This window comes from Silurus meridionalis, chromosome 8 (assembly GCF_014805685.1).
Source record: "Silurus meridionalis isolate SWU-2019-XX chromosome 8, ASM1480568v1, whole genome shotgun sequence".
Lineage (NCBI taxonomy): Eukaryota > Metazoa > Chordata > Actinopteri > Siluriformes > Siluridae > Silurus > Silurus meridionalis.
In genome coordinates, this window is record NC_060891.1 from 7,084,239 (window position 1) to 7,107,498 (window position 23,260).

Sequence of the window (23,260 nt, forward strand, 5' to 3'; positions counted from 1 at the left end):
TTTTCTTTCTATATGCATAACATACTTTTTTACCTCTAGAGGAAGTAAAATCCATAGCCATGAATCTACAGTTGTGTTCAAAATTATTCAACCCCCACTGAAATTGATTGTTTTGGTCGGTTTGACATTGATTATGATCATTCAGTCATCCTGCTTACAATTAAATCAAAGAGGCACGTGTAGGTCAGACAAATATAACATAACATTTATAATGAAATAACCACAAATGTCTTTTCTGAGCTCACATCATTATCAGTTTTATTCAACCCCCAAGTGACATTCAATCTTAGTACTTAGTACAACATCCTTTTACAGTTATAACAGCTTTTAAACGTGAAGCATAGCTTGACACAAGTGTCTTGCAGCGATCTACGGGTATCTTCGCCCATTCATCATGGGCAAAAGCCTCCAGTTCAGTCACATTCTTAGGCTTGCGCACTGCAACTGCTTTCTTTAAGTCCCACCAGAGGTTCTCAATCGGATTTAAGTCTGGTGACTGCGATGGCCACTTCAAAATGTTCCAGCCTTTAATCTGCAACCATGCTCTAGTGGACTTGGAGGTATGCTTGGGATCATTGTCCTGTTGAAAGGTCCAACGCCTTCCAAGCCTCAGGTTTGTGACGGACTGCATCACATTGTCATCCAATATCTCCTGGTACTGAAGAGAATTCATGGTACCTTGCACACGCTGAAGCTTCCCAGTACCTGCAGAAGCAAAACAGCCCCAAAGCATGATTGACCCCCCGCCATGCTTCACAGTAGGCAAGGTGTTCTTTTCTTCATAGGCCTTGTTCTTCCTCCTCCAAACATAGCGTTGATCCATGGGCCCAAACAGTTCTAATTTTGTTTCATCAGTCCACAGAACACTATCCCAAAACTTCTGTGGTTTGTCCACATGACTTTTGGCATACTGCAGTCGACTCTTCTTATTCTTTGGGGACAGCAAGGTGCGCCTGGGAGTTCTGGCATGGAGGCCTTCATTACGCAGGGTGCGCCGTATTGTCTGAGCAGAAACTTCAGTACCCACATCTGACAAATCTTTTCTCAGTTCCTCAGCAGTCACACGGGGACTTTTCTCCACTCTACGCTTCAGGTAGCGCACAGCAGTCGGAGTCAGCATCTTCTTTCTGCCACGACCAGGTAGCGTTTCAACAGTGCCCTTTGCCTTGAATTTGCGAATGATGCTTCCTATGGTGTCTCTTGGTATGTTTAACATCTTTGCAATCTTATTATAGCCATTGCCCTTCCTGTGAAGAGTAACCACACCAGTAAATGTCTAGAAGGAGCTGAGTATCACAGTCATTTTAAAGCTGCCTAATTGGTGCTTATTAGGCTTTATTGCTGCTCCCTGATATCCACAGGTGTTTTCAATACCTGATTGAAAACACTTCATTGAACCTCTGTTCTTCAGAGTGGTAGTCTTTAAGGGGTTGAATAATTATGTCAATGAAGAATTCACAAAAGAAACATTTACTACTGTATTACAAAACTAATTGATGTCATTTTAGTTGCATATGGTTCTTTAAGAAGTCCTTGTAGGATTTCATTCTGAATACAATTACAAATGTACACTAAATTCCCTAAAACCATTTACAGCATTGGGGGTTGAATAATTTTGAACATAACTGTATTCTTTATTCCTTAACAAAAATTTCATAAATACATAGATTAACCCTCTGGAGTCTGATTCGCCGCCGGCGCCCAAACGTGCTTTTTTTCAGATGCCAGTAAAAAGAGCTTAAACTGCTCTGTCATATTTGATCAAACATGTCAAAGTAATACATCATTTAAATCTGTAAAGGGTCTACTTTCATTTGTGTATGCTCACTATATAAATAAAACGTTGTATTTTTTTACAATGAATAAAATAGTCAGTCTGTCCGTCTGTTGCCATTGTCTGCGTGATCTTCGTTTAAAAACACGTCGACAAAAAGCGCCTTAATACTCGGCCAATAGTTGACACACGGAAATAAAAAATATATCTTTAGACAGCTTAAAGTGTGCAGTTTTAGAATAAGTTGGTGAAATAAAAAACATATGTTTCCACTTAATATAAATCATGTGAAACCAAGTAGAGGCACAGATTTTCCACCGCAGCTCATTATCTATTCACAGGTAAAACAGTTCACACATTGAGTCACACGCCCCCCGGAAGGTGGCATAAAACAATGCGATTTGACACGCTACACCGGACAGTGATGAAGAATTTACCTTTTCATCCTAAAAAGATTGCGATTCTGATGATTCAAGTTGCTACAATGAGTAAGTTATTTAGTCTTACATACTGATCATATAAAACGGATATTGTTTGTAGACATCTCTGCCTAGCTTTTGTCAGCATTGCCCTTTAATGTTACAACAAAAATCCGCCAATATCTGCTCATTTGTAACATTAACTGTTTGTAATTGTATGCCCTAAATATTGTTGACGTTATATAAAGTTATATTTTAGTCTCAGTTCAGTTTTGGTTAGTCTCACTTATCATCCTATAAGGCTGTTATGTAGTGTTAGCTAGCAGAGATGTTACGGAATGCTGAGGTGTTAATGCTATATGTACAATGCTTGCTAACAAATATATATTGTTAAAGTGTATTCGTCATCCTAAAATATATTGTTTGAGTATTTTAGGAATGTGGCTGCATCACCCTTGCCTTCACTGGAAACTCACACCAGGCCACGCAGGCGTCGCTCCATTTTGAGTTCGACTGAGAATCATCCTGAGTAAGTACATATTTTATATTTTCTTAAATTATATTTAGTTTGAATCATTATTGCATTGTATGACATATGCAAACAACTTTACCAATGACACAATTAGTGATGTTCGTGTGTGTGTGTGTGTGTGTGTGTGTGTGTGTGTGTGTGTGTGTGTGTGTGTGTGTGTTTCATAAACAGATATGATCAAGCACCTGCTCCAAAAAGGGCAAAGCCAGCACACAGACAGTCCACCATGTCATGGAAGGATCAGACAGATAACGACACAGTTCCACAGACTCTGCGATTCTTGCCCGCACGTGAACATGGACCTCAACTGAGGTCTTCTGACTCTCATTCTCCATTTAGTCTATTTAAAATGTTTTTCCCGGAGAGTGTTGTGTCAACTCTGTGCCACAACACAAATGATCAAGCTGCCAAGTCAATAGCCAAGGGACGCAAATACAAAAGGAGAGATGTAACTGTGAGTGAGATGTTTGGCTACATTTGGCTCTTATTTTACATGGCAATGGTAAAGTTGCCCTCCATCATAGACTACTGGCGACAGAGCAGTATTTTCACAGTTCTCTTTCCAGCAACAATTATGTCAAGGGACAGATACAGGACAATTTCGTGGAATGTACACATGAGTCAGCCAGATGCAGACAAAGAAAATTACAGAAAGAGGGGCACATCTGAACATGACCTTCTGTTCAGAGTGAAACCGCTTATGGACACAATCCGTAAGACATGCAAAGCAATCTATCATCCTAGAAGACATTTAGCCGTGGATGAGAGGATGGTAGCATGCAAAGCTAACACTAACTACCCTGAGCTTGTCATTGCTTGGTAAACTGTATGTTTGCCTCTAGTGGTGAAGCGTGGAAATACAACTGAATAGGAATCCTTTCTTACAGTAAGCACCACAAAACACTATGGAAATGCCTGGCATGCGATGTTCACCTGTGTCTTCAGTTGAACAGGAACTACTTTCAAGAGTGGCACAGGGATTTTTGATGCAATTTTAAATAAACCACAAAGGAAACACATTCTTTCTTGTAGTACTGTACTTCTCACTCAGATCCTGGCTCAGTGATCCACAGCTCATTATGTAATCGACAGCTCATTATGCGACCCATTGTCTACAAAGCTGTCAGTCACAGCATGTCGACGCCTCTTCGCATATGGCCTTTCAAAGTATAAAGTGTCTTTTAAATTTGAAATCAATGTATTGTTTAATGTGAATGAGCAGGCAGGATGATTTTCACATGATTAAAAAAAAAACCTACATTAGAAGATCTGTTCTCAAAAAGTCTTGTGAAAACATGTTTACTATAGGTTTTGTGGCCTTATTTCAGTGAGGTTTTTTTGTTGCTTTTTCAAAAACCACGCATAAACCTTATTTTGTCAAAAATACAAACACATACATATAAGCTGTTACATATTATGGTGGCCCAGTTTGTGCTGAATACAGTGTAATAAGTCTTTTGTCAATATTATATTTAAAAGAAACTAAAAAGAACCAAATGTAAGAGCATGTCAAAATCAAGAGGCCCAAAACACTCCAGAGGGTTAACCACAGAAGGAAGTTGGCATATGAAAATAATAATGAGTAGGTGGACACTGAATATTGTAAGAATCAGAATCTGAAAAAGCTTTATTACCAAGTATGCTTGCACACACAAGGAATTTGACTTGGCGTCAGGAGCTTCCAGTGCAGGAGAAGTACAGACATAATGTAACAGAATAGTAAACCAGACAATTAAATAATGTAATATATACAGAGTAAAAATGTTGTTTTTATGAATGTACAGATGTTATTTACAAGTGTGCAGTGTACAAACAGACCATTGGATTCTATGTACAAATGTGTCAGGTTTGATGGACAATGTGTAATTATAAATATTTTTATTGTTCATGCTGAGTATTGCCTGTGGGGAAAAACCTGTTTTTGTGCCTGGCTGTTCTCTGTAGCACCGTCCAGAAGGAAACAGTTCGAAGAGAGAGTGGGCTCGGTGTGTGGGGTCCAAAGTGATTTTCTTACCCCTTTTCTCCACTCTGGATGAGTAAAGATCTTGGAGATTGGGCAGTGGGGCACCTATAATCCTTTCAGCAGTCCTGACTGTCCGCTGTAGCCTCTTGATGTCTGATTTGGTAGCTGGACCAAACCAGACAATTATAGACACAGGACAGGACATACACAGGACAGACATGATGATGGCCAAGTAGAATTGTTTCAGCAGCTCTTGTGTCAGGTTTAATTTCCTCAGTTGCCTTTTTAGCAGTGGAATCAATGTTATCGTTCCACTTCAGGTCCTGAGAGATGGTGCTACCCAGAAACTCGAAGACTCCACTGTTGTTACAGTGCTGTTCATGATATTGATAAGTCCAAGATCATCTCCACTGTTTTGAGCGTGTTGAGCTCCAGGTTGTGGTGGTTGCACCAGACAGCCAGCTCTTTAACCTCCTGTCTGTAAGTAGATTCGTCTCTATCCTGGATGAGGCCAATGACTGTAATGTTGTCCGCAAACTTCAGGAGCTTGACAGAGGGTTTTTTAGAGGTGAAGTTATTTGTGTACAGGGAGAAGAGCAGTGGGGAGAGAACGCAACCTTGGGAAGCACCAGTGCTGATAGTAAGAGACATGGATATGAGTTTGCCCAGTCTCACTGTCTACTGCCTGTCTGTCAGGAAGCTGGTGATCCACATTCAGACTGAGGTGGGCACGGAAATCTGGGTCAGTTTGGCTGAGAGAAGGTCAGGAATGATGGTATTGAAGTCCGGACTGAAGTCTACAAACAAGATCCTTGCATAGGTCCCAGGTCTGTCAAGGTGTTGCAGTATATAATGCAGATGACTGCATCATCTGCAGACCTGTTTGCTTTGTAGGCAAACTGAAGGGGGTCCAGCAGAGGTCCAGCAGAGGTCCAGTGATGTCCAGGACCAGTCTTTCAAATGACTTCATGATCACAGATGTGATCATAAAAAACAGTGATTTGGGGTTTTTTGGGGACCAGAATGATCGTTGAGCATTTGAAGTAACAGGGATCGACACACAGCTCCAGTGATCTGTTAAATATTTGAGTGAAGATGGGGGTCAGTTTGTCAGCACAGACTTTTAGGCAGGCAGGTGAAACACCGTCTGGTCCTAGTTGTCAGTCTTCTGAAGACTCATTTCACATCCTCACATACCTTATGCACAGGTTGAATGGAGGTAGAGGAAGGAAGGGGTGTTGCATTGGGGGTAGGTGAATGTGTGAAGTGCAGATCAGAGGGGGTGGCGGGTGGTAGACTGGGCTTTTTAAACCGACAGTAGAACACATTCAGATCTTAAGCCAGGTGTTGATTTTCCACAGACTGTGGGCGTGGTGACAGTGACAGTGACCAGAGAGCCCCAAAGCTGCTCGTGGGACAGAGTGATATGCATCCTTTATTGGGGTGTAACAGTGATCCAAAAATTTATTGTCTATGGTGGGACATGCTCTCTACATTTTTGGCAGTTTACGGGAAAGGTTTGCTTTGTTAAAATCTCCAAGAATTATTAAAAGAGAGTCTGGGTACCTTTGCTTCATTTTAGTTATATGTTCAGCCCGCATTTGCAGCGCTGCACTCACACAGGTGTCTGGAGGAACCTACACATTCATGAGAAGTGAATGTTTTAAAGCCAGGTTTTAGTGAAGCACAATGCAGCAGAGTTTGAAAAGTCCGTGTTGAAGCAGGTTCATCCGTTTTGTTAGGAAGTGAATAGACATTCGCGAGATGAATGCTTTGGAGCGCAGTTCGAAAGTTTGAATAGTCATAAACGGGAAAAAAATTGTTTGGGATGTTTTGCTTAATGTTTAGTTCGTTTCTGGTAAAACTTAGAAGAAAAATTACTAAACACAAAAGACAGAAGAAGAATTGCGGAGCTCAGCACCATGGCTGCCATTTGCGGCGCCATTATGCATTCATGATGCATGCATCATGCAAGGTGCACTAAATATCAAAAGATAGGTCATTCCAAATATTTAGGGAATTATGACACTGTATATGATCAGTAATACTAAAATATAAATATGGATGTTTATCATACTATCATTCAGATTGATAAAGTTGTAAAGGTGCATTTGCTCACTGTGTCTAGAGAGGCCGCTGATCTTAGGTCAGGCATGAAGCCAACTTCCAGAAGATGTAAGAGGAAGGTTTGGTCTTCTATTCCATAGACTCTGTCCAGAAACAGAACCATGGGAGCCTTGTGGTCTGGGCAGAAACAGGCTGACATGTCTGGCTCAGTCACACTGCCATCTGAGACAAAGACAAAGAGCAATACCACCTATTTATCAGATTTTTTTATTTTGCAAAGAAATCATTAATAAAAACCCCTATTTTATTTTGCACTCATATATGATTTAATACCAGACACAATATTGCAGAATAGTAAACCAGACAATCAAATAATGTAATATATACAGAGTTAAAATGTTGTTTTAATACATTTACAGATGTTATTTACAAGTATGCAGTTTAAAAATGGACCATTGGATTCTATGTACAAAATGTGTCAGTTATGATGGACAATGTGTAATTATGAGTATTTTAATTGTTCATGCTGAGTATAGCCTGTGGGGAAAAAATGTTTTTGTGCCTGGCTGTTCTGGTGAACGGTGCTCTGTAGCGCCGTCCAGAAGGAAACAGTTCGAAGAGAGAGTTGGCTGGGTGTGTGGGGTGATTTTCTTACAACTTTTCTCCATTAGCTTGTTACACTCTTACCTTTATTAACCACAGGCATCCTGAGTGGGATGCTGATGATGCCAACAAGGTCTTCAGTGGGCACCAAGGAGCGCAAGATGGCACGGATTCTCAGAGCCTCTCCTTTGCCTTTATTGATAAGCTGTGTAAATGAGGGGCGAATGATTATATCAGTGGTGGGCCATCAGGGCCAGCAAGGCCTTTTCTGCTGGCCTAAACACTTTTAGAATCACTGGCCTACATTTCCAACCTAAATTCTAATATTTGTTCCATGAAATTGTATAAATTTATTCCCAACAGTCAATTCTCTTTATTTCGCAGTGTTTCTCTTGGCTGCACTGCTTCCAGTACATGCATTTGGATGTTAGATTTTTATGTCCAATCAGATTTCAGCCTCTATGTGCTGCCATGTCAATCTAATCTGCCCAGGGCCTTCACAATCAGTAGTGCTGACCATTGTACCTTAGACTATATTAGCAATGGGTCTTATTTTATATTCGCCTCACAGGGCCAGCTAGCTGGTCCAGAATAGCGTCAGCATTTTTTCGTCCTCTGATTGGTTGGTCAGATGGAAACTGTTACAGCTCAAGTTCAACTAGCAAAACACATCTGTAGCAATCTGCACACATTCATACTTCAGAGTTAGACTTTTTTATGGCCACAATGGCTGATGGTAAAAGAGAATTTGATTTGGTCTCAGACATACTTAAAAAATAAATACTATTGATGATTTTTATAATTGCAACTTGATAGTGGTGGTATTAAGAGGTGGATTAAGTCGGGTGAGTCTCCACTTAAGGCCCAGGTACCAAATTTACAGCCTGCCACTGGATTTTTAATGTAAACTCCAGAAGCACAAACTCAATACAACTAAGCAAAATATAATGAAAACATTTACATGCTTTTGAGGTATGAAATTGCAGGTTTATACAAATGCAATATCCTAACACGATTTTATGTAGTTGTCTTGAATATAAAATTAAAAACATTATATACTGTCCATGAGAATCTGTGCTTGAGAATGAAAATAAGGGTAGCATACATGCATTTCAGGTGCACAGCGTCCCAGCAGATCGATGAGGGCTGAGTAGAAGGACATGATGGCATTGCCCATGTGAACCACCTCTTCCTCCTCCTCATCATCTGTAGACCTAAGAAAATTACATAATTGATTAAATAAGTTTAATATAACTGTACATCTGGCTTACTATAACCTTTTAATAGGAAAAACTATATAATAATCCCACTATATTCAAGAAATTTAACATTTTATTTGAGTGTTCACATGTGGTCAAATCTGTGTACATAGCATTATGGGCATACATTTCTGTTAAAACCCAAATGATGACAGTAGTAAAATAGTGAGGGGTGTTTATCTTACGTGTCAGAAACCAGACCCTGCGTGGTGCTAGACAGATCAAGTGCTGGTGTTTCTGATATTTTAATGGCTTCCTTCATAGCAGCTAGCAGTCCATTACCACCTTCTCCACGCAACGCAGGTCCAAAACACTCAGGCCTACGAATCAGCAACTTTACCACAACACTAGAGTTCTCTTCTACACTTTCACCTAAAGAAAAGTAAAAAGAATGCACTGTTGCACTATTACTGTGTATGTGTCAATGAGATTGATAATCATCAATCAATATCATGTCATAAATAATACAAGCCCATTTCCAGGAAGAGAGATTCAAATTCTATGCAATTTTATGTACTTTTTCCTTAAAATTGTAGATTTCCTGTTTAAACATTTGGTACATGTTTTCTGTGCTGTCTTGTGAATAAAATAAGGGGTTAATGAGCTGCAAATCATTGCATTCTGCTTTTATTCATATTTTACACATTATTATTTTATCTATCTATTATTCTATCTATCTAATTATTTTTCATCTAAATGTACATTGTTAACAATTAGAGGTAAAACGATTGATAGGCTGGCCGGTTAAGCAGGCTGACTTTTGGGCATGGTTTAATTAATCGGCACAGGTCGATTAGGCTACAAATTTAACTATCAACTATGCATTTACAGTGGTTCAAAAAAGTATTTAGTCAGCCACCAATCGTGCAAGTTCTCCCACTTAAAAATATAAGAGAGGCCTGTAATATTTATCATAGGTACACTTCAACTATTAGAGACAAAATGAGAAAAAAATCCAGAATATGACATTCTAAATTTTTAAAGAATTTATTAGCAAATTATGGTGGAAAATAAGTATTTGGTCAATAACAAAAGTTAATCTCAATACCTTGTTAAATACCCTTTGTTGTTATCTACCCTTTGGTACAGGGTTTTTACACACTGTTGCTGGTAGTTTGGCCCATTCCTCCATGCAGATCTCCTCTAGAGCAGTGATGATTTGGGGCTGTCACTGGGCAACATGGATTTTCAACTCCATCCAAAGATTTTCTATGGGGTTAAGATCTGGAGACTGGCTAGGCCACTCCAGGACCTTGAAATGCTTCTCATGAAGCCACTCCTTCGTTGCCCGGGCGGTGTGTTTGGGATCATTGTCATGCTGAAGGACCCAGCATGAGTCCCTGGTGGCGTAGGGTGTTACTGATGGTAGCCGTTGTTACTTTGGTCCCAGCTCTCTGCAGGTCATTCACTAAGTCCCCCCGTGTGGTTATGGGATTTTTTCTCACCATTCTTGTGATCATTTTGACCCCACGGGGTGAGATCTTGCCTGGAGCCTCAGATCAAAGGAGATTATCAGCGGTCTTGTATGTCTTCCATTTTCTAATAATTGCTCCCACAGTTGATTTCTTCAGACCAAGCTGCTTACCTATTGCAGATTCAGTCTTCCCAGCCTGGTGCAGGTCTAAGTTTTTTTCTGGTGTCCTTTGACAGCTCTTTGGTCTTGGCCATAGTGGAGTTTGGAGTCTGACTGTTTGAGGTTGTTGACAGGTGTCTTTTATACTGCTAACGAGTTCAAACAGGTGCCATTACATACAGGTAACAAGTGGAGGACAGAGGAGCTTCTTAAAGAAGTTACAGGTCTGTGAGAGCCAAAAATCTTGCTTTTTTGTAGGTGACCAAATACTTATTTTCCACCATAATTTGCAAATAAATTCTTTAAAAATCAGACAATGTGATTTTCTGGATTTTTTTTTCCGCATTTTGTCTCTCATAGTTGAAGTGTACCTATGATAAAAATTAAAGGCTTCTCTCATCTTTTTAAGTGGGAGAACTGACTAAATACTTTTTTGCCCCACTGTATATTGTGCTGCAAACTGTGCGTGAACGATATGCGCTTGTTTGAGAGAAGATAACTCTCCCATACCAGCAGGTGGCAGTAGTCTGCATTTGGCATTCAAACAGGGAAACAAGAAGAGCTAGAACTGTGACTATATAAGGCAAGCAGTGTTTACACCTGCTGCGATCATTACTAATGTATTTGTGTAGCTTTTTCAATCATATTTTTAATGATTGTTAATAAAATCTCTTTTTCTTCTATGAGCTCCAGCGCTGATTAGACATGCAGAATCAGCTGAAAAACAGCTGACAATTGTTTATTGTGTAAACAATTTAGTAAACAATTGTTTATTGTTTACTGTTATTTACTGTTTCACTGCTTACTGCCATAAGCATTTTTTGTATATACAGTGGAACCTCGGGTTACGAATTTAATTCGTTCCGGTACTTTATTCGTAACCTGAAAAGTTCGTATCCCGATACAAATTTCCCCATAATAATGAACTTCAGTAATTCGTTCTGGACAACCAAAAATATTACTTAAATAAAAATAAAGGCAATATTCACTAATATTATTTACTTTTAACATGTTATATTAAAATCATACCACATAAAAACATACAAAAGAGGAAAAGATCTTTACCGGGTACTTTCCCTTTGAGAAGACTCGCTGCAGGAGACGACGTTCGTAGAAGGGGGAGGAGGGAGAGTTATTGTTTGGAAGGAGAATCTTATTATATTATATTATTTATATATTATTATATATTATATTATAGAATATTAAAGACAGTGTTATTAACACGAACGCTGAGACATTAGAGGGAAAATGAGAGCTGTTTCTTTAAGGCTACTATCAGTTGGTATTGAAGTCCAGAGTGAAATTCATTATGGGTATTGTACTTCGGAAAAGACTGTAACCCTGCTAATCTATCTTCATAAAAACAAGTAAAGTGGTTATGCATCGGCTAATGTTGTCCATCTCATCATTCCACGAGCATCAACTAACGAGTTGTTACGCTGCTGCCGGGAAAAGTTCAAGCGGATAAGTAACACGATGCTCTCGCTAGGGACACAGGACGCTAACTGATGTGACGAGCTGCGTGGATAGAGCAAAAACAACCAACTTGCCTGCGATTTTTGGTGGCGGCGTTCGTATCGATATATTGTTCGTAACCAGGGCAAAATTTTGATGAACTGCGATTCGTAACCTGAATTATACGTATGCCGGGGCGTTCGTAACCCGAGGTTCCACTGTACATCTTTTTCTCTCATATATCTTTATATATTCTTATATTTTATTTTATATAGTTTTTATACTTTATTTATTTGCCTTTTTTTTCTTTGTATTATTTTTCTCCCCATCCTATTCCCTAATGCCGGACCATCGTAATAAGCATTTCACTGCATGTCGTACCCTGTATGTATGTGTATGTGACAAATAAAATTCGATTCGACTTGATTTGATTTGACACAGTCCAACTAGAGCCAACGGTGCGGAAAAAAATCTAAATCGTACAGCCCCCCAATATCTGCTAACAAGTGCACTGGCTGTTCAATAAATGTTTAATTTAAGCAATGTATGTGTTTCTGTATCATGTCTTAACTGGTAGATTTTGTTAGATGAAGGAAAAAAAAAATAGAAAATAGGCCAAACATATCCGCCAAAAAAAATTGACATATATATAAATCACTGGCTGCCCTGATTTCTGAATATTGTCATCAGCCATAGAAAAACCCATAACAGTCGACCTCTATTGTTAAATTATTATATTGTTAAATGTCATTGTTGATGAAGCCATGAAGTGTACCATTGGCATATTACAGTAAAAATACTCGTTATTTTGTGTTTGGTTTACCATTGACAAAGACTGTGAAGCGAAGAAAGGAGAGGTAGCGCTCTCCCTCAATTGGGTTCCAACCTATATCTGGATAACCTTTGGCAAGGAGCATGGGACAACTCTGCAGTCCACAGCCAGCCAGATACATTACCACCTGCACAGACATATACATACACAGAAATTCTGGTTCCCTACAATTGCACTGTAAGAATAATGTACTTCTTGAAATATATTAATTTTGGAACTCATTCATTCAGTTGAAAAAAAAATGCATCAAGTTGCCTACTCTCTTTCTCTCTCTCTCTCTCTCACACACACACACACACACACACACACACACACACACACACACACACACACACACACCTTGCTGAGGTCAGGCTCCTCAAGAGCAAGAGCAAGGCTGTTGTTGTCCATTACAGACGAAGCAGCTACATCTAGAGGAGTGGAACCTCTCATTGATGGAGAAGCTACAAGGATTATGCATGGAAATGTGTTTTAAGTAATTGTTTCTGTAACTTTAAATTTGCTAGTAGACAGCAGTGTTTCTAATGCTTGTCATAGAAAACCCAAAATAGGTTAGTAATACAAAAAAAGGAAAATTAGGTTAAAAGCAGAAGTGACAGTATCATCATCCTTCCCATGTTTACCGATGGATTGTTAGTACACCTTTTGCTCACATTGTGTTGCATTGGTTTAATATACAGTTTATGAATAACACCTACACAATGAATTTCAATACATGTTCCAGTGCTGTAAAAAAAGTATTTTCACAAAGTATCTTGGAGAAAAAAAAATTTTTTTAAATAAACTGAATTTGAATTTTTATTTTGAATATTTGTGGCACTTACTGATTCAGATCATCAAGCAAATATTAATATTACATAAAGATGAACTCAGAAAATACTAAATGAAGATTTTAAATTATGATTTCATTCATTAAGGGAAATGACTGTCCAAACCTGCCTGCCCCTAAACCTAATAACGGGTTGTGCTACCCTTTGCAACAAGTGTTTGTGATAACTGGCAATGAGTTTTTCACATCACTGTGGAGGTATTTTGGCCAATTCTTTTTTGCAGCATTGTTTTAATTCAGCCACATTGAAGGTTTTTCGAGCATGAATGGCCTGTTTAGGCTCATGCCACAGCATCTTAATCAGATTTGGCCCTTTTTATGAAATGCTGTGTTAGTTTTAAGATAGATGTAATGGGATGCACACATTCCAAAAAGTTAATTGTTTGTCTTGGAGGTAATCAAGATGTTTTTTTTGGAAAATGTGATATAAGCCTGTGTTTTTTTTTTGTTCAGCAGTGGCTTTTTGCCAACCATTTTTGCACAGTCACTTTTTAATTGCCGAGTCATGAATACTGACTTTAACTGAGGCAAGTGAGGCCTGCACTTATTTAGATGTTATTCTGGGGGTTCTTTAATGAGCTCCTGGATTAGTCGTCATTGCGCTCTTTTGCGTACTTTTTCACATGTTCTTGAAAAAAATGATTTTTGTTTAATATTTGCTTCATAATCTGAATCATTTAAGTATAGCAAATATGCAAAAAAAACAAAAAAGAAAAAAAAAACAGGAAGGATGCAAATACACTGTATATAGCTATATACAGTCATGGCCAGAATTGTTGGGACCCCTGAAATTGTTCCAAAAGATCAAGTATTTTTCACAGAAAAGTATTGCATTAACACATGTTTTGCTATACACATGTTTATTCCCTTTGTGTGTATTGGAACAAAACAAAAAAGGGAGGGAAAAATCAAATTTGACAATGTCACACAAAACTCTAAAAATGGGCTGGACAAAATTAATGGCACCCTTTAAAAAATGTGGATAAATAAGATTGTTTCAAGCATGTGATGCTCCATTAAACTCAAGTAACAGGTATGGGCAATATAAAAATCACACCTGAAAGCAGATAAAAAGGAGAGAAGTTCACTTAGTCTTTGCATTGTGTGTGCCACACTAAGCATGGACAACAGAAAGAGCAGAAGAGAACTGTGTGAGGAATTGAGAACCAAAATTGTGGAAAAATATCAACAATCTCAAGGTTAAAATTCCATCTCCAGAGATCCTTTGTCCACATTGCGCAACATTATCAAGAAGTTTGCAACCCATGGCACTGTAGCTAATCTCATTGGGCGTGGCCAGAAGAGAAAAGGTTGCAATGCAGGATAGTCCGGATGGTGGATAAGCAGCCCCAAACAAGTTCCCAAAAAAATTCAAGCTGTCCTGCAGGCTCAGGGAGCATCAGTGTCAGCGCAAACTATCCATCGACGTTTAAATGAAATGAAACGCTATGGAGGACCCCACTGCTGACACCGAGACATAAAAAAGCAAGACTACAGTTTGCCAAAATGTACTTGAGTAAGCCAAAATCCTTCTGGGAAAACATCTTGTAAACAGATCAGACCAAGATAGAGCTTTTTGGTAAAGCACATCATTTTACTGTTTACCGAAAAACGGATGAGGCCTACAAAGAAAATAACACAGTACCTACAGTCAAATATGGTGGAGGTTCAAAGATGTTTTGGGGTTGTTTTGCTGCCTCTGGTACTCGGTGCCTTAATTGTGTGCAAGGCATCATGAAATCTGAGGATCACCAAAGGATTTTGGGGTGCAGTGTAGGGCCCAGTGTCAGAAAGCTGGGTTTGCGTCTGAGACCTTGGGTCTTCCAGCAGGACAATGACCCCAAACATGCTTCAAAAAGCACACAGAAATGGATGGCAACAAAGCGCTGAAGAGTTCTGAAGTGGCCAGCAATGAGTCCAGATCTAAATTCCATTGAACACCTGTGGAGAGATCTTAAAATTTCTGTTGGGAAAAGGCACCCTTCCAATATGAGAGACCTGGAGCAGTTTGCAAAGGAAGAGTGGTCCAAAATTCCGGGTGCGAGGTGAAAGAAACTTATTGATGGTTATAGGAAGCGACTGATTTCAGTTATTTTTTCCAAAGGATGTGCAAACAAATATTAAGTCAAGGGTGCCAATAATTTTGTCCAGCCCATTTTTGGAGTTTTGTGTGACATTATGTCAAATTTGCTTTTTTTTTTCCCCCTCCTTTTTTTTGTTTTGTTCCAATACACACAAAGGGAATAAACATGTGTATAGCAAAACATGTTAATGCAATACTTTTCTGTGAGAAATACTTGATTTTCTGGAAATATTCCATGGTACCAACAATTTTGGCCATGACTGTAGATTCTGTCAATAACATAAAAAAACATATATAGATAATAAGTAAATACAATTATGGATATATCCATCCATATGACAATTAAACTATATTTAATTACAACACTGTCCAGACTGGCTCAAAATGTGTCTGCGTTCCTAACTTTTAATCTATCATGTTACAATAATTCTGGTAGGAATAAAACAATATACATACAGCAGTACTAATTTGTACAGAGCCTCATGTTCAGCAACTCACCCAAGCCCACACTGCTGTTTTCTAGCAGGTAACTCAGATGATCAAACATGGCCTTTTGGTTCTGCCGACTGATTCGACAAAAATAGCAAAGGAAGCGGCAGCAACTAGCAACCATTTTGGGAAAAGCAATTTCCTGTGAAAGAAGGAGGATCATTAAATCAAACACCAGTTATATTAAAAAACCTGATCACTGGCAACACTTCCAAGTACAAAATAAGTATGGTTGCATTATTTTCATTTCTTGTACAGAGGCTATACAGTGTCTATGGAGGTAAACTAATCATTTCTGCATGCAAGGTCAAAATAAAATGAACAAATCACTGAAATTCCACTGCTTTTAAAATGGAGGGCACATGGGCACTGCTTTGTGCTAGTTTTAGTAAACTACTATATGCAAAGCAATACCCAGAAGCAATGCCTCTCCTCAGCATTTAAGCATGAAGAATGTATTCAGAGTTAAGAGTGAACAACGTAAAAAAAAACCCACTTTCTGAGAGTTAGTCCTGAGTTATATTAAAAAAAAAATTTAGTGTGCATGCATGATGAAATGTGTTGTACAATATGTAGTAGCATGTGCCACATTATTTGATTTGCAGCACTATGTAAAAAGCACAATATTTTTTACAAGGAATAAAATTAAAAGAGAACTCAAGAGTCCACTGACTTATGAAATGGCACAGCAGCTTTAATAAATCTTAAAAATCCTAATGAGCTAGCTATTTTTCCAATATACTGTAAGCTTGTCAGGGTGCGGACCACGAACCGGAAGTGGGAGTAGATCTATCATGTTTAATGTAAGTAAACAGAGCACAACACAGAGTCAGGGAGAGACAGAGTCGCCCACGGCAAGGCTCAGAGGCTGTGCGACACTCACGGCGAAGCTCAGAGGCCGTGCGACGCCCATGGCGGGGTTCAGAGAACGATCGATGTGCTTGGTGGAAAACTAAAGCAGAACGATGCCCTCGGCAGGGATCGGAAGCCAAGTGACTCCCTCAGCGGAGGTCAGAGGCCGAGCGACGCCCTAGACGGAGGACAGGAGTGAAGTGACGTCCTCTGTGGAAGTTTGCTGCAGACACTGGGGTCCGACGGTGCCCTCTGCAGGAGTTTAAGGCGCAACAGCACACTGGGAGGAATCTCCGAGTGCTTTGTAGCTGTTGGAGGAGTATTGAGGTACGATGACATCTTTGGGGGGACTTGGAGGCAATACGTCGCCGTCAGAGGGACTTGGAGGCGAGACGTTAGAGGTGAGACGTCGCCGTCAGAGGGACTTGGAGGCGTGACTCCACCATCAGAGGGACTTGAAGGCATGACTCTGCTGTCAGAGGGACTTGGAGGCAAGACGTTGCCTTGTGGGGAACTTGGAGGCGAGACGTCACCTTGAGGGGAACTTGGATGCCAGACGTCGCCTTGCGGGGAACTTGGAGGCGAGACGTCGCCTTGCGGGGAACTTGGAGGCGAGATAACTTGGGGGCAGAGGGGTTTGGTGACGATGTCCTGTTCGTGTCGCGCTCTGGCGGCGGAACACATTCCTTTTTGCGGCCTGGCGGCGGTACGCATTCCCCTTTGCGGCCAGGCGGCGGTACGACGTCCCCTTCGCGGCCAGGCAGCAGGTACGACGTCCCCCATGGTGATTCCTACTTCGGTACTGGTCAGACCTTCTGTCAGGGTGCAGACCACGAAGCGGAAGCGGGAGTAGCTCTATCATGTTTAACGTAAGTAAACAGAGCACAACACAGAGTCAGGGAGAGTCACAAACTGTAACGCGGTTTAAGTCCGTAAAGCCGGTGTAATCCTCGGAACCAGTATGATCCACGGAACTGGAAATCCACGGAACGAGTGATCCCGGCACTAAATAATCTAAGGAATGAAAGTAAATCCACGGAAACGAAAGTAATCCTCGGGCGGAGAGTAATCCACGGAACCAGTGGGGAATGCTGGCAGTCTTGAACGAGGTCGGTGTCCGTAGCCATTGAGTAGGTCCGACCCTAGTGATGTCGGAACGGAAGCTTATATATTGAATCGGTAATGAGAGACACTCGTGTCTCTCGTTAATGCTGGGAGTGGCAGAGCAAGGCAGCATGACAGCTACCAAGGGGGGCATGGCAGGTGGTTCCTTGATGAAGCTACACAATGTAGGAAAATACTTTCTGCTGTGGCAAATTAGTGTCAGGAATCCACCTGCCATGCCCCCTTCGGCGGCTGTTATGACTTTGCTTTCTCTAAAGCTCACGGCTTCAATTGTACACACCTGGGACTCATCTACTACTCATCCCCGGCTCCTATATAAACCCCCCTCCTACACTTACTCACTGTCCGTTATTGTTTGTAAGTGTATGTGTTTGTAGGTATGCGCTTTCCTATGCACTTCGCCCCTCCAGGGCATACCACGAACATCTCGCTCTCTGGGTTTTCTTTGGACTGCTGTGTGTGGTTTTGTGTATAACTCTCCCACTCTTCATTAAACGTACTGCGATTTATACTCCGGCTTTCGTCTCCGTTCATCGCCGCATGACAGTCATCAATTGGCAATATCTCATTTTATTTTGGAATTAAGGACAATTTCCACAATAAGAAACTATTTATCATGTAATACAATTTGTGTGAGGTGGTCTGTAATGAAAAAAAAAAGTTGATTTTCAAAAGAGTGGATACTGCAATGTACATTAAAATGCTAGTCAATATTAAAGTATACATGAAATACAAAAGCAATGTATAAAAAAATGTATGCTTGTAATTGCATTGATAATGATAAGCCAATTATAATAATAGGCATACACTTATATAAACAACAACAAAAAAGAAGATCCTAGCAATACAAATAATTGTGTTTAGTAAATTATTGGCAAAACAGGTAAACTGGTAAAATTCTAATTCTAAGTTATTGAGACTAAGTAGAGGGCGCCAATATATTCACTGTGTTGATAATTGAAAATATATATATATATATATATATATATATATATATATATATATATATATATATATATATATATATATATAAATATATAATATATATATATATATATATAAATATATATATATATATATATATATATATATATATATATATATATATATATATATATATATGTCCACACAATTTCTTGTCTCTCTTTTTTTTTCTAAGAAAACTGGGGAACCCCTAGAAACAAACAAACAAACAAGTGTATAACATTAACAGAAACTTCACAAGAAAAAGAGTTGTGTCCTATAGCATCCAGTAATTGAATTTATGCTAATTTATGTGGTATTCTGAAAAAAAATTAAGAAAATCTTATTTAACATTTTAAATAATAATGTGTGCCCTACCATTAGCCAATATTACCACAGCAATAACTAACAGGCATTGGAAACAAATTCATTTATAACAGGCCTACTGAAGAAGATACAATATCATACTAGTAATGCAGTGAACATTATATATTTACTTACTTTATAAAACCCAATTGTAGCAAGGTGGCCCAAAAGCAGGGCTTCTCTGAGCATTTTAGGTTGCGGTGTTTCAAAGGCATTTTTAGAGTTATCTTCTGTGTCGGGATCCCAAAAGAGATCCTGACCGACCAAGTCACAGACACTGCACAAGCTTTCTGAATTACTGGGAATTATATAAATACCAATGGGCATTTAACATCCACAGACAGAGGATTTAATAGATTAATTTAATCAAACCCTCAAAAATATTACTTTTTTCACAATGATGCATGTAATTGGGATAAGTGGCTCGAGCCCCTATTATTCACAGTATGAGTGATAACACAATAAAGTGATTTTACTAGTGTACAGTTATAAGCCAGGCAGCATGCTATACATCATCTGTGAATACTGGGAAGTCCCCCTTCTTCTTCTAATAGTAAAAACAAAATTCAATAAGTCTTGACTTAAAAGCATTGGGTCAATTAACATGGGAGAATTTGTTACATGCTGAAGAATGACAGTCCCGGCTGTATAAAATGGTTTTGCATGAATTTGCAACAGGAGATAAAGATCTCATATTACTATCCACATCAAGGTTACATGGCAAGTCAGAGAAGTCGACCATGAGGTTAGGATCACAGTCAGAAGCAAAACCAGATATAACACCAGAATCTTCTGAAACCATGCAGACGACCTGTTGCAATCACAAAGAGCACAGGTTGTTAGCTTACAAAAAGAGTTTGTGGATGTGTTTTTGCTTTGGATGAGGTTGCGCAAACCTCATAAAACACCATATCAAGACTCCTCCTATCGAGATGTGTGGTGCACAGCTCCCAGACCGACTACTCAAACAATAAAACAGGTGGTTCGGGATAAACTCAGAGCTTTATTTTACACCAAGAGCAAAGAGTCAGTCTGGTTCTGTGTGGTTTATTGAAAAATCTAAGTGATGTCTAAATTTGATGTATTGCACTGACAAACTGCTTGATCGGCTATATCTCATTTGACACTGGATTTAAACAAGGTATATTGGATCCTCTAATGTCTCCTAAAAACAGCTTTTTCCACTCCACTTGGATTACACCAATTGTCATGCTTCCATTTTAGTTGTTCAGAGCCCCAGCAGCAACTCATTGATCAAATCGACTGACCTCACAGTGCACATGATTTGAATGTCATCAGCCCTCTGACTTCTTCTTCTTCTTCTTTCGGCTGCTCCCATTAGGGGTCGCCACAGCGGATCATCAGTCTCCATACCACCCTGTCCTCTACATCTGCCTCTTTCACACCAACTACCTGCATGTCTTCCCTCACCACATTCATGAACCTCCTCCTTGGCCGTCCTCTTTTCCTCCTACCTGGTGGCTCCATCCTCAGCATTCTTCTACCAATATAATTAATGTCCCTCCTTTGCACATGTCCAAACCATCTCAATCTCGCCTCCCTCACCTTGTCACCAAAACATCCTACATGCGCTGTCCCTCTAATAAACTCATTTCTAATCTTGTCCATCCTCGTCACTCCCAACGAAAACCTTAACATCTTCAGCTCTGCTACCTCAAGCTACATCTCCTGTCTTTTACTCAATGCCACTGTCTCTAATCCATACATCATCGCAGGTCTCACCACAGTCCTATAAACTTTCCCTCTTATTCTTGCAGATACCCTACTATCACAAATCACTCCTGTCACTCTTCTCCACCCACTCCACCCTGCCTGCACTCTTTTCTTTACTTCTCTAACACACTCTCCATTACTTTGCACTGTTGACCCCAGGTACCTGAACTCCTCCACCTTTTCCAGCTCTTCTCCCTGCAACCGCATCACTCCACTGCCCTCCCTCTCATTCACACACATGTACTCTGTCTTACTCCTACTGACTCTCATTCCCTTCTCTCCAACACATATCTCCACCTCTCCAGGCTCTTCTCAACCTGCTCCTACTCTCACCACAAATCACAATATCATCCATAAACATCATAGTCCAGGAGACTCCTGTCTGACCTCATCCGTCAACCTGTCCATCACCACTGCAAACAGGAAAGGGCTCAGGGCCGATCCTTGATGCAGTCCAACCTTCACCCTGAACCAGTCTGTCGTACCTACTGCACACTTCACTGCTGTCACACTGTCCTCATACATGTCCTGCACCACCCTCACATACTTCTCTGACACACCTGACTTCCTCATACAATACCACAACTCCTCTCTTGGCACTTTGTCGTACGCTTTTTTTAAAAATCCACAAATACACAATGCAATTCCTTCTGTCATTCTCTATACTTCTCCATCAACATCAAAGCAAATAAGGCATCTGTGGTGCTCTTCCTCGGCATGAAACCATACTGTTGCTCACAGATGGTCACCTCTTCTCTCAGCCTGGCTTCCACTACTCTTTCCCATAATTTCATGGTGTGACTGATCAACTTAATTCCCCTGTAGTTACTGCAAGACTGCACATCTCCTTTATGCTTAAAGATCGGTACCAGCACACTTCTTCTCCATTCCTCAGGCATCTTCTCACCTTCCAAAATCCTGTTAAACAACCTGGTCAAAAACTCCACTGCCATCTCTCCTAAACATCTCACGCTTCTACCGGTATGTCATCTGGTCCAACCGACTTTCCACTCTTCATCCTCTTAATCGCTGCTCTCACTTCCTCCTTACTAATCCTATCTACATCCTGCTTCACCAACTCCACATCATCCAACCTTCTCTCTCTCTGATTTTCCTCATTCATCAGCTGCTCAAAATACTCCTCCACCTTCTCAACACACTCTCCTCACTAGTCAACACATTTCCTCTCCATCCTTTACTGCTCTAACTTGCAGTACATCCTTCCCAGCTCGGTCCCTCTGCCTGGCCAATCGGTATAAATCCTTTTCTCCTTCCTTAGTGTCCAACCTCTCATACAGCTCCTCATATGCCTTTTTCTTGGCTTTTGCCACATTCCTCTTTACCTGCTGCCGCATCTCCTTGTACTCCTGCCTACTTTTCTCATCACTCTGTCTATCCCACTTCTGTTTTGCCAACCTCTTTCTCCTTATGCTCTCCTGCACTTCCTCATTCCACCACCACGTCTCCTTGTCTTGCTTTCTATTTCCAGATGTCACACCAAGTACTTTTCTAGCTGCCTCCTCATCACTCCTGCAGTAGTTGCCCAATCATCCAACACCTCTTCAACACCACCGAGCCTCTGTCTGACCTCTTCCCTGAACCTCACACTACAGTCTTCCTCCTTCAGTTTCCACCATCTTATTCTTCTATCAGTCCTCACTCTCCTCCTCTTCTTCTTCGCCTCCAAAACCATCCTACAGACCACCATCCGATGCTGTCTAGCTACACTGTCCCCTGCCAACACCTTACAGTCTCCAATCTCCTTCAGGTTGCATCTCCTGCATAGCACATAGTCCACCTGTGTGCACCTTCCTCCACTCTTATCGTCACCCTATGATCCTCCTTCTTCTTAAAATTAGTGTTCACCACTGCCATTTCCATCCTTTTAGCAAAATCTACCACCATTTGCCCTTCCACATTCCTCTCCTTAAAACCATACCTACCCATCACCTCCTCATCACCTCTGTTCCCTTCACCTACATGGCCATTAAAGTCTGCCCCAATCACCAATCGTTCTTTCCTAGGCACACCATCTACCACTTCATCTAATTCACTCCAGAATTTTTCCTTCTCCTCCATCTCACAGCCAACTTGTGGAGCATAGGCACTGATGACATTTATCATCATCCCTTCAACTTCCACCTTCACGATCAGAAACTCTCTTCACCTCCACTACACTCTTACTGTACTCTTCCTTCAGAATCACCCCTACACCATTTCTCTTTCCATCCACACCATGATAACAGTTTAAATCCACTTCCAATGTTCTTGGCCTTACTCCCTTTCCACTTGGTCTGCTGAATACACAGCATATCTACCTTTCTCCTCTCCATCATATCAGT

At 40.3% G+C, this 23,260-nt stretch overlaps 1 protein-coding gene across 1 annotated transcript in view; it reads right to left on the bottom strand.

Moving 5' to 3' along the window:
* The window catches only part of LOC124389836 (ryanodine receptor 3-like), a 462,748-nt gene that overhangs the window by 175,348 nt on the left and 264,140 nt on the right, over positions 1-23,260 (bottom strand). The window contains exons 41-47 of the mRNA XM_046855362.1: positions 15,888-16,020; positions 12,817-12,920; positions 12,469-12,604; positions 8,803-8,989; positions 8,464-8,572; positions 7,443-7,563; positions 6,808-6,977 (exon numbers count right to left, since the gene is read on the bottom strand). Coding sequence (XP_046711318.1) covers positions 6,808-6,977; positions 7,443-7,563; positions 8,464-8,572; positions 8,803-8,989; positions 12,469-12,604; positions 12,817-12,920; positions 15,888-16,020 — 960 coding nt within the window. The remainder of the gene's footprint in view (positions 1-6,807; positions 6,978-7,442; positions 7,564-8,463; positions 8,573-8,802; positions 8,990-12,468; positions 12,605-12,816; positions 12,921-15,887; positions 16,021-23,260) is intronic.